General features: G+C 37.4%; 1 protein-coding gene across 1 annotated transcript; it reads right to left on the bottom strand.

Moving 5' to 3' along the window:
* Positions 1 to 141: 141 nt before the first annotated feature.
* On the bottom strand, positions 142 to 2855 carry LOC137958791 (phospholipase A(1) LCAT3-like). The gene is made up of 11 exons (XM_068805926.1): positions 2639 to 2855; positions 2448 to 2539; positions 2199 to 2326; positions 1981 to 2116; positions 1832 to 1883; positions 1648 to 1748; positions 1377 to 1568; positions 1130 to 1287; positions 886 to 940; positions 695 to 748; positions 142 to 584 (listed from the first exon to the last, which is right to left on the bottom strand). Exons 1-11 carry the CDS (start codon positions 2853 to 2855, stop codon positions 417 to 419), a joined length of 1353 nt encoding a protein of 450 aa, XP_068662027.1. The 3' UTR covers positions 142 to 416.
* Between the last annotated feature and the right edge of the window lie 9872 nt (positions 2856 to 12727).

Here is a 12727-nt window from a genome sequence, read left to right as displayed (position 1 = left end):
TTCAACCATTTCAATATCAAGGAGCATATTCCATGGCATATTAGTTTGGACATTCGATGATCAAAGATCCCGATTGTCCCAAAAGAAAGAACCGAACGTAACCACGGTGGTGAGTCCACATGGCTCAAGGCCTCTTCGATCAGCCACCAATCGTGGTCCCATGGAGTTCTGATGAAAAAGCCGGTGAGGTTGAACGGGAAGTAAGAGATTGAACAGTTGGTGCCAGAATTTTTTATTTTCGGATAGGATCAGATAGATCATGAGACCTCTGTCTCCTTCCATAGATAATTCTTGAAAAGCGTCATCTGAATATTTTATCTGCTTCGGTATAACGGAAGAAGAAATCAACAGTTGATCAAATAATTAGAAGAAGTAGCGAGCACATTATGATGTGATTTGGGCGTTTAGCTCTGAATTTAACAAGTTTTTAGTATTTGAGCTTCATCGATCACTTTGGAGGAATTCCGTAACTCTTTGCTCACTCCTAACCACTGTCTGATGAGCTCAAAAACTGTCTCGTCAGTTAGCATTTCCTGATGGTTCACCTTTACGGCCACTCTCGCCGCTGCCAGTAAGCCATCAGCCTGCACAAATCATTAAACAGAAGGAATTCAGGCTGCTATTCCGGTCACTACTTCACCGTGGCCAAATAGCCATTTCTCTCCTCATCTATTAAGACAATTTTAATGAGTACCTTGGCTGATTCAGCAGGAACAATTCCATCTCCATCGGCAAAAGAAAATTGAGGCTGTAATCGACATGAATGAAAAGGAAAACCAAGACAAAGTAAAACCAGTCACTATTATAGATATTAGAACATTAAAAGATGCAAAACAATGGCAATAAGCATCTTACATGTATCTGTGACTAAACTGATTCACTTACAGTGGAGTGCCATATCTCGGATAGGTCATTAATGGGGGAACTTTCTGTTCCGTAGCTGTATTAGAAGAAGAAAAAGAATGTTTTAGATGACGCAGCCAGTGCCTTAAACCTGCATGTTTTTAAGGAGTACTTTTCTGCCATGAAAATGGTTCTCAAAAATGACGTACGCGCCTGAACTGTCGAACAAGTTCGATTTTAAAAGTTTTTAATTGAATAGAGAGTTGGAGGCAAATCAAGTACATACCAAACATCAAAAGGCGTATCGAAAGATGAACCGAAAATGTTGTAGAAGGAGACGCTGCTGGGTAACCGAGCGTTGTTGAAAACTTGGCGAGTCTGAGCAGCCCATGAGAGGATTTTGTTATTAAATGGAAGCGGAATTGTCTTGCAACCATACGTTAGCTGTAAAAGAATTAACTGCCAATAGTTAACGGAAGCTGGATTTATCATCATTAAATCTTCTTATTCCCGTCTGGCAATTCACTGGGTACCTCATTATCCTTCAAAGCTTCTTCAAAAAGAAGGGAACTCTCATCAGGGCCGTAGCTCTCCAACTCCACGACGGGAAGTTCAGAATGATCAGCAGTTTCAGATTGTTTTCTCCAGACCCGAATAACGGGTGGTTGCCGCCAAGCAAAATCTGGGTTTGGCAGCATTTCGTAAATGGAAGGGCACTCCACTATCTGTGAATCAAAGCAGAGAAGTTGGGAAGGAATCATCGACACCCTCAAAGCCAGATAGCCGCAGTGTTATAAAGTTTACCAATTGATGCAACGTCCATCTTTTAACGAAGAACAAACTTTTAAGTCCAGAAACGAGCTCCACTCCTCTTAGAAGGCGATCATTGATGCAAGCTGCTGCGCCTGTCGGAAGAATTATTGCTAGCGTCAGTACTCTCTTCCGAAACAAATTTCTCCACAGGGACTTGGGTTAATGGAAGTTATACCTTGAAATGGGCATGCAATACAAATCCACTTGTTTACGTACTTCGCAAAAACCTGATTAGCAGAAGGGGAAATTTAGACTCATCTGCTAGTAGCTTCAGAAGCATGATTGTAAGTCATGAGAGAGAGTATAAAACAGAGGGATGCTCACATCCGGATGAAGTGAGAGGAAAGAAAGCATAAGCAATCCACCCATTGAGTGTGATATAATATCGATTTTTTTCCCTCCTGATGCTTTGGAAGCTGCAGCTAGTTTTAGTTTTAGGCCGTCCATGGCTTTGTCGATCCTGCATTCATTATAGCAAACTGAAAGGTAAGCTAAGATCACCATGATCAGTATCCGCCGTTTTCAATCGTCAAATTCCTTGCCTGTTGCTTTGCCGGAAGTCATAGCCATATCCGAAGAGTGTAGTTCCCTTCTCGTATCCGCACTCAATTAGCATATTAATCATGTCGTGAAAATAATAGACGTCTGTTAAATGAACCAGCTTGACGAACTGTAACAAAAACGACGACAAAATCATCGACGTAAAAACCAATTGAAGGCGGTGAACATAGAGCTGTGTCCATGAGCAAGCATAGTGACGAAAAACAGAAAAAAAAAATGTTGATCATTACCCACGATGGGTCTAAAATGTCGATGGCATACAATCCGTAATCATCGTCTGGTACTAAAATGTCCACATTAGGGTCGAACGACTCTGTATACCCTGGAAAACAAGACGACAAGGAGAATTAATTAATTAAAATCTTCCAACAAACGAGAGGATCGGGTTACACGAAGGCTCAAAGATCCAAAAGAACAGCACCTGTTTTGGGGTTGAATGTTGCCCACAACTTCCTCTTGAACTCGAGATCAGCCAGGAAAATCCGAACCCAAGCGCGAATCTCGAGTCCGGTCGTCTTGTTCCTGGCGTTGAGCACGGAACCGGCAATGCCGGGAATGAGCAGAACTGGGTTAAGTTCATGGCCGGCACGGGATTTCTTCCGTCGGAAACACGGTAAGAAGTCGCAGTCGCCCAGCATCCTTAAATCAGGAAGAGAAGCGAGTGGAGACTGGAGAAACGAGTGGCTGCTCACGGGCATAAATACGTAAATTTCGGAAGAAGAAGATTAAAGGTATGGTCATGAAATGGTTGATGAACAGTGTAGATTAAGAAACTAAGAGTCCCACTTCATGAAATTAAACGAGGGTAGGTTGTTAATCTGCTTTAATGTCATAGCTTATCTGAGGTTTTCCGCCGGAAAGATCGTAAAGGGAGAATGAATTAATACCAATAGCAGAAAGTAGGAAATAAGATTGGTAGAGAAAAGAACACGTCTGGTTTTGGTAGTTAACACTTTTGAAAGGAAAAGAAAATTCTTGAGTGCCGCCAACCAGACTAGCTTTTGCATTTAAAACCAATAAAAAATTATATTATTTAAAGTGGATTGCACACAGAACGAGACTCATGATTCAAGCCATTTGTTCAGCAAGGCTACCTCTCCTTACAAAGAATGTTGTTTGATAAGTGAAGAACAAAGCAAAGCAAAAGGAAACTGATATGAATTCAAACACAAAATATCCATTAGTTCATAAAGAAAAACTGTTCCATGACTTCCATGTCCCTTCCCCCTTACTCCACTTCTCTCTCCTGCACCACTCTTTACTAGAGAAAGTTTGTCACTGTGAACAGGCTACTGTACAGAACATGAACGTTCAAACAACTACAAAACTAATGGAGATTTGACAAAGCTTCAAATAAGCTTAGACGAGACATCAAATGCATATACCATTTGTGAAGGTTGTGGAAGAGAGTAGATGGATTGTAAAATTTGGATGGTCTCACTCCAAAAACACTTCAATCCGGTCACCCATTGTATCAACAAAATCTACCAATTTCCTTCCTCTTGGGACATTACCATCAAGATCCACATCCACTGTCGCATCAGCTAATAATTCCTTGAGATTTATGCCCCCAACACCTGTCCAAGACCAGCAGAGGTTTTCACAATTCACTCATATCAACTGCAAATATATTAAAAAGGTTTTTGGAAACTTTAACAAGAACACGGTACCCTGAATTATGTTTGTGAATCCACCCTGCCTGCAAAAACAGAAGTTGTATGTTTCTCAAAACATTTGTTTAATATTGAGTAACAGAGAATACACGTTTTTAGGAGTCTCTGTAGAAGTAATAGTGATTAAAACCTTACATGTATCCTGACATCAAGCTTCACAAACCCATCCTTTCCTGTGCTTTTGACTCTCAATGAGCGAGACCAGATTCTTGATCTGTATTTGTCATCATATAAATATGGGTTTAATACTTCAACCACTCCATCTTTCGATCTTTCAACTCTTTGCTCTCTATCCACTTGGGTTGCAGGTTGTGTATTATACTGATCTTTGCTTGCAGATGAATAACCTAAATGTATTGGAATTAAGTTGTAGGACAGTGGTCAACCTCTTTGGTAGCGGCTGGCTGTAGTAGTGTAGCGTTTTTCTTCTTCGTAATAAGCATTATTTCTTTTATTTCATTGAAGGATGCCATGGCCCCTGGAGGGGGAAAACGGCCTCTTTTTATACCAACAAGTGCATCCTGTAGAAGTTTCAAGTACTTATGGCCCACTGAAAGTACTACTACAATGCTTGGTAGAAGAAAATGAACCTAAAGTAGCATCAAGTATTAACAACTTTAGCCACCAAACTCTTTCCAGAGGAAGAAAATGAACCTAAAGCACCATGAACTACTTCAACCACTGATCCACCTTTCAAATTATACCTACCAAACATTTTGGCAGCTTAAATTAAGCGAAAAGCTTTTCCACACTGTAAAACAAAGAAAAAATAATAGACAATGAAAATTGGAGATGTCTGGTCTAGAACATATTAAACCAGTGAAGAAAGAACTTTTTACCTGCATTGCTTGAATTGATACCCCAATTAAGGACAATGGATAACTAACGAGCTTGAACCCAATCTCTTCCAGTTCAATTGGGTTTAGTATTGGGTCTTGCCTCCACCTTCAAGCATGTTAGCCTACACAAAGATTTGAATAAATAAATGAATAATTTTAGTGGTTCTCTGAAGTACATGCATTATTTGAGTAGTATTAATCAAGAATAGTAGAAAGACTTCGACCTACTACTAATTTTACTAGAGCTGTAACGTTTCTGTTAACATCTTTGAGACTTTTTGTTTTATGGACAGCAATGTGAAGAGAATTCATTAACACGGCTAACAAGGAGCAAAATGTACATGAGGCGACCTGTAAATACAATAAGGAAACAGCAGCATACTTTAATGAAAAAATAAATATCAGACTACAAGAAGCTAGTGGAGACTAGACTTTTTCTGTCACTATTCAAAATCCTATCAATAAGAAGGAACAGTCGTGTTCTGTAAGGTTCAAGTCCATGGCAAAATTACTGGCTGAAGCTAAGATGTTTTTTCCCAACTAAAAACTACAGGGTTTTCAATATTATTCATGAGGGATAATCCTCACTAACACTTCCCTGCATGTCTAGGTGTAAAACGGATAACTGGTCTTAGATATGGACAGTACAAACTCTGATACTATATTCCAGTTAGGTCCAGGTTCATCCTGAAATAATTAGCCAAATTTACAAGGCCTTTTTCCCAATTAATAGTTACAGGAATTTCCTTGACATCAAACTATGAGGCGTTATTCCACCAACAAGTCAAACAGATTAGTAAATATCTTTTTTTAAGACAACGAGAAGATGGAATTCAACAAGGGAGATTTGTTTGTCAACATATGTTTGGTAGAAAAGCTGCTCCATAAATAAATTTGCATAACTGAATCTTAAAGGGTTTGCTACAGTTAGATTGCCTTTATCAAATGTTCATGGCTTTGAAATTTTCACCAGGAAAGCTCAGGGAGCAGTGGAGTGTGCTTTACTTGACAAATGCAGATATTCTCATCTTTTAAGGACCATCGTGACTTCTGGAAGTTGAAGAACATGAATGTAAAGTATATATTTACCACCTATCCAAGTAGAGAAACAGTAGGAGTCTCTTAAAATAAAATTGCTTCCGTTGCATGTTTTCAAATATATGATAGTTAAGGATGAAATAGTTTGTTATGATCTTTTTACTTTCAATGATGCAATTTCTCGCACAAAATTTGAGAGGATACTTGAACAGAAAAAAATAACAACATTACTTTAGACAAGAGGCATGAATCTCTATGAGGGGAAGGCATCAAATCAAAGAGATAGAGACTGTTTGTTCATCTAAACCTAGACAGGCAAATGAATGACTACATCAAGCACTACAGAGGCATTTGTTGATGTTTAAATTGCATTTCTCTCACCAAATTGGGCACCATCACTACTCATAGGCACCATCCGATAGATAATTGATGCCTTTAATTGTGCAAATTATATGTGTCAAGGAAAAATAATCTGAACTCCTGTTTCAGTTTTGAATATACTGAACAATAATAACATACCATCTTTGGGAGCAGAGGAGAAATATCACACAAGGCCTTCATTTCTTCTCTTGAAGCCAGCGCATCAATGAAAAGAACATCTACTCCAGCATCTGCAAAGGCCCGTGACCTCCAAAGTGATTCCTCCTATGATACAGCTTGACGAGAATCTGTCCTTGCAACAATAACAATGTCAGATCTACTCTCATTTCGGGCATCAATGGCTGCTTTTATGCGCATAACTGGAGACCACTTTTCTCCCTTGGGTATGGCCAAAACTTTTGGAGCATACTTAATGAGAAACCGTTTCTCACGATAAAACGGTTAACATTCTCCCACTTGGTCCAAATTTCTAATATAATTTTAAACCCATCGATAATCTGAATTTAAGTAATAAATACATGAATCATGGCGATAGGTCCTCTAATGATGAGTATTATCTTCCATATATTACTATGTATTTGTTTCTTATACTTCATGAATAAACCCTATTTTTACTCTTGGTCCAATACAGATAAATTTTCTCAAAATTAAAGTGCACATAAATATGAGAAAAAACATCGCAGTAATTAAGAATTTCACTGAAATAACATTGTTCATATAATGAAAAATTTACATAATGGAACCAAGTCCCATATTCACAACATGATCCTTGAATTTAAACAGTGGCATGCCCTTAGTCAAAGGATCTGCGATCATGAAGTCAGTGCTAACGTGCTCAATGACAACTTTCTTTTCTTTAACACGTTCTCTTATGGCCCAATACTTTATGTCGATGTGTTTACTTCGACTTTCACTATTATTGTTCTTGGCCATAAAAACAACAGCGGAATTGTTGCAATACAATTTTAATGGCCTAGAGATAAAATCCATAATTCTAAGCCCATAAATGAAACTCTTAAGCCATACACTATGTGAAGTAGCCTCAAAACAGGAAACTAACTCGAATTCCATAGTCGACGTGGTGGTCAAAGTCTGTTTGGTACTCCTCCATGATATTGCTCCACTGGCCATCAAGAAAATGTATCCTGATGTTGATTTGCGGGAATCAATACAGCCAGCAAAGTCAGAATCTGAGTAACCAATGACGTCTAGATTGTCCACTCGTCTATACATTAACATGTAGTCTTTGGTTCCTTAAAGGTACCTGATTACTTTCTTTGCAGCTCTCCATTGGTATAACCTAGGATTACTCTGATATCGCCCCAACATTCCAACAACAAATGCAATATCAGGTCTTGTGCAGACTTGAACATATATTAGGCTTCCGACAAAAAAAGCATGTGGAATGTCCTTTATTTGTTCCCATTCAAGGCCGTTCTTCGGGCATGGGTTCAAATTGAACCTATCACCCTTCACAATGGGAGCTACACTTGGTGAACAATCCTTCATCTGAAATCTCTTTAACATTGTATTAATACAGGTTTCCTGAGACAGACTTAAGATACCTCAAAATCTGTCTCTATGAATCTTAATGCCAGTGACATAAGATGCCTCACCCATATCCTTCATATCGAAATTTTTAGAGAGAAATTGTTTCACCTCATGTAGAAAACCCTTATCATTGGTTGCTAGCAAAATGTCATCCACATATAAAACAAGAAAGCAGATTTTACTCCCACTGACCTTCTAGTATATACATTGATCCATAATATTTTCTACAAACCCGAATGAAGAAATTACATTATGGAATTTCAAATACCATTGGTGGGATGCTTGTTTTAATCCATATATTGACTTTTTTAGCTTGCAAACCAATTGATCACCATCACTAGAGGGGAACCCTTCAGGTTGTTTCATGTAAACCTCCTCCTCTAGATCTCCATTGAGAAATGCCGTTTTCACATCCATTTGTTGCAACTCTAAGTCAAAATGGGCTACTAATGCCAAAATAATGCGCAAGGAATCTTTCTTAGATACAGGAGAAAAAAGTTTCCTTGTAATCGATTCTTTCTTTCTGAGTGAATCCTTTAGCAACGAGTTTATCTCTTCCTTCATGACATTGTACCATAATTCTGATTCTTTGCAACTCATGGCTTCTGAAAAATACATGGGATCATTTGCGGTTCCAATGTCAGATTCTTGCATATTCACAATATAATCATCAGGAATTGCTGATCTCCTAAGTCTAGTAGATCTTCTTAATGTTGAACCATCATTTTTCTGAGAAGTATGTGGTTAACTAGTTGTTCAAAAGTGCTTGGCAACTCTTGAAGTATCTGATCTACTGAAATGTCGTCAGCATTTTGTGGAACTTCAATGATTGGGTGTTCAACACCAGTTTGTACTTGAGGGGTGCTGTGATTAATAACCAATCTATCAATTGAGGTGGAAGGTTGAATTTCTGAATGATCCTTCTTAGAAACTATGTTCCGTGTTGGAATCCTCCCACTGATCAAGTCATTTTCAAGAAATTTTGCATTTCTTGATTCCACAATCCTAGTGTTGTGATGGACAATAAAATCTGTAGCCTTTAGACCTTTCAGCATATCTAATGAAATACCCACTAATGGTCCTTGGGTCCAACTTCTTCTCTTGTCGATTATAAATTCTCACTTCAGACGGGCATCCCCAAACGCACATATGTCGCAAACTCGGTTTCCAACCTTTCCATAATTCAAATGGCGTTTTTGGAACAACTTTGGTTGGAACTCAGTTTAATATATACACTACCGTCTTAAGTGCTTCAGGCCACAAGGATCTAGGAAGATTGGAGTTGCTAAGTATACTCCGCACCATGCCTAATAATGTTCGGTTTTTTCTTTCTGCTACACCATTTTGGTCCGGAGAACCAAGCATGGTATATTGGGCAAGAATCCCATGTTCTTGAAGAAACTTTGCAAATGGCCCAGGTGCTTGTCCATTCTCTCTGTATTTACCATAGTATTCTCCACCTCTATCTGATCTCACGATCTTAATTTGCTTACCGCATTGTGTCTCTACTTCAGCCTTAAAGGCATCTAATGCTTCATTCTTGTTATAAAGCTTGTAGAGATACATGTATCGTGAGGAATCATCTATAAAAGAGATGAAGTATTTCTGACCATGTGAGTCCATGTCTGGACTACATATCTGGACTACATATATCAGTATGTATGATCTCTAATATGGTTGAACTCCTATTAACACATTTCTTTCACTTGTTAGTCTGTTTTCCCTTAATGCAGTCTACACAAGTATCGAAATTAGTAAAATTCAAAGTATTAAGTACCCCTTTATTCACTAATCTTTTAATTCTATCTATGGAGATATGACCTAATCTTCGGTGCCATAATGTAGAGGAATCATCATTAATAACACCTCTTTTATTACCAGTGTGAACATGCATTAACCGTAGGTGGCATTGTTTTATAAATTAATGCTATAAGGACTATCAGACAATGTACCATTCCCAACACAATCAAACTTATAATATAAACTGAAATATGAGTCTGAAACGTTAAAAGAATATTCATAAGGTACAAGCCTTGAAACTGAAATCAAGTTTCTGGAGAAACTTGGAACACAAAAAGTCTTTTCTAATTTTAAAACAAAGCCACTACTTAAATTTAAATAGCAAGTTCTTATAGCTTCCACATGTGAGCTCATCTGGTCTCCTGAGAAAATGTGATGCTCACTTCCCACTGGTTTCCTTAGGTTTTGCTAACCTTGCAAGGAATTCGAGATGTGGATTGTTGATCCAGAATCAATCCACCAAGTGTAATTATTGACATTAACCATATTAGATTCATAACAAACAAATGAGGTTGGATTATCTTTGTCCTTTCCATGTGTTGTCAGCATGATACTTTCTCCTTGTTCCATCACCAGTCTCCCTTCCTCTTGAACACACATGGTCAAAAGTTCATTAACTGACCATTTATCTTTATGTGTGTTGTACGAGATTTTGAAGGGTCCATATTGGTGCAGAAGGGAATTCAGGATGTAATGTACCACAAAAGATTCTAACATATCAACCTCGAGATTTTTTAATTGAGCCGCAATATCCCTCATTTGCATGATGTGCTTGCGCATACCTCTCATACTGGTGTGCTTTAGGGATGAGAACTTCATGATTAGGGTGTTTGCTAATGCCTTATCTGAAGTGATAAATTGTGCATCAATGGCTTTCAGCAAATCTTTGACATTTTCATATTGCTCAACAGAACCACGAATACCAATAACAATTTTAGTCTTAATAAACATTACACTGAGGCGATTAGATCACTCCCATCGTTCATAAAGTTTAATTTCAGCTGTAGTGCTGGTATCAGTAATTATTGGTGGTTCGTCTTTCCTAATAGCATAATCTATGTCCATCCACCCTAAATGAAGAAGTATTGTCTCTTTCCAGACCTTATAATTATCTCTCTTAAGATCAGGGATATCACAACGAATATCAGAGAAATGTGTTGGTTGTATAACCGCATAAAATTACAAATTACATGCTTATGTTAAAACTGAGGCCTGAATAAAATATCATGCTTTACCAATGTAAATCATGCTTAAAAATTAAATCAATTGACATAAAAAACATTGCCTGTGGGCTAAATATTTTTTAATTCAAGCAAATTCAATATTCTTTATGAGTAAATTTGATGATAAAACTATAAAATTATTTATGAATTCATAATTCATGTGGGTAAATTATGAATAATTTGATATTTTATCCTAATTAATATAAACTCAAATATAATAAAAATTCATATGGGATAAAATTTATTATATGAAGTATAATTAAGTACAATTAACATCTACTGTTTCTTTATGATAAAACTATCAAATTATTTATGAATTCATAATTCCTGTGGGTAAATTATGAATAACTTGATATTTTATCCTAACTAATAAACTCAAATATAATAAAAATTCCTGTGGAAATTTTTTTATTATATCAAGTAAAATTATTTAGAATTAATGTCTAATATTCTTTTTGTGATCCTAATCATAATATATAATTTTTATTAAGTTAAAGATGTTGTGGCTACTCTCTAATTAATAAAAATTATATGGATCACTAGACATTAAATCTCATAAATGTAGGAGAATAACATGAATTGCATAATTTTAACTGATACTAACATGTTATCATTATACACAAAATATTCTCATAAGATATGCATAATTAAAAACTAAAATATTATGCATAACTTTAATTTCATGCATTTAAATATATGCCAAAAAAGCATAAAAACTGTAACAGGAAATAAATTAAAAAATTCCAATATACAAAATAGCCGACGACCAGTGGCCTAATGGTCACTGGCGCAGATGATTTTTCTAGCACGCGGGTTCGAATCCCGCTGGCGCAAGATCAAATATAAGTACCGAGTCGGCTCGGTCTTGGAACGGCGAGCCAACTCAACTCGTCTGAGTCGACCCGTGCTTTTTTTTTTTTACACCGAGTCACCCCGACCTGAGTTGCGATTTCCGAGTTGGAACGGCGAGTCGCAGAAGATTCATCCCGAGCCAACTCGACAGTATTTACAAAAATACCTTATGAATTTAATTTCATATCTGCACGCTGGAGGTCGTCTTCAACTTCCAGCTGTCCACAGAGACAAAAGTTTGTTGGCGTTCCTTAAAGTCGTCGACGCCGAAGCCCACGCTCTCTCATGCAAAGACCACATAAATTTGTTTTTGTAAAAAAAACAGAGACCGAAAACAAAGCTTTTAAACTTAAGCTCAAATGGAACCGATACGAAGGATCAGAGATCTGCTCTGATACCAACTGTAAGCCTAAACATGAATTTCTAACGACATGAAATTCATCATATAAATTTAAACGGAAGCAAAGATCATACCTCGTTCCATACGGTTCAGATTCCTTCTCTCTGTTCGACGCTTCCGATCTCTGAACACTCTCGGCAATGGCTCAACTGAAGGGGCTTGAGTGATGAGACGAGGGACCAAACTGAATCCAAAAAACGTAACTGTGCCAACCTCCCATCAAGGTATTAATGGCATCGTGTTACCAAGGGAGTTGGTAGCAGTTTGAGACCATACTTAATGAGAAACCGTTTCTCATAATAAAATGGTTAACAATCCCAATATGGCAGCTGAAATAGATAAGTCTGAAAAAAGAAAAAGAACTAGGATAAGTATTTAATTAGAAAAGTTGTGACTGGTGAAATTACCAAGAATTGAATCTTCTATGCAAGAAAAGAACGCCACAAAGAAATATGATATGAAGGCACCGGGCACAAAAATCAAGCATAACCTCTGGTATTTCATGTTTCAAAGGCAAAGAGCAGGATTATCCTTCCTCGCAGGTTACTACAGATACCATGTTACCTTCACGATTCAACACGAAACAAGTTCACTTTCCCTCTCATAACACATGCTATACACTAGGAGTTAAATGAATAATTCCAAATGGTAACAAGAAGAATAAATACTTGGGAAGATGCAACTCCAATATCAGTAACTCAAATTAACTACGAGAACCATGTGGTTATAGCCTTTTGGTAAAGTCACATAGCA

This window comes from Aristolochia californica, unplaced genomic scaffold (assembly GCF_029961685.1).
Source record: "Aristolochia californica isolate CCGP_79_NKW_82.1479 unplaced genomic scaffold, dmAriCali1.0.hap1 SCAF_1, whole genome shotgun sequence".
Lineage (NCBI taxonomy): Eukaryota > Viridiplantae > Streptophyta > Magnoliopsida > Piperales > Aristolochiaceae > Aristolochia > Aristolochia californica.
The sequence above is the reverse complement of the archived record's forward strand: the minus strand, read 5'-3'. Positions and strand labels throughout refer to the sequence as shown.

Bases quoted from the DNA above. Each gene is read 5' to 3' on its own strand.
- LOC137958791 (XM_068805926.1), bottom strand. From the start codon at position 2,855: ATGCTGGGCGACTGCGACTTCTTACCGTGTTTCCGACGGAAGAAATCC. The intron at 1,749-1,831 runs GTATAACTTCCA...TTCTTCCGACAG, and splicing joins TATTGCATGCCCATTTCAAG to GCGCAGCAGCTTGCATCAAT. The intron at 585-694 runs GTACTCATTAAA...TGATTTGTGCAG, and splicing joins TTCCTGCTGAATCAGCCAAG to GCTGATGGCTTACTGGCAGC.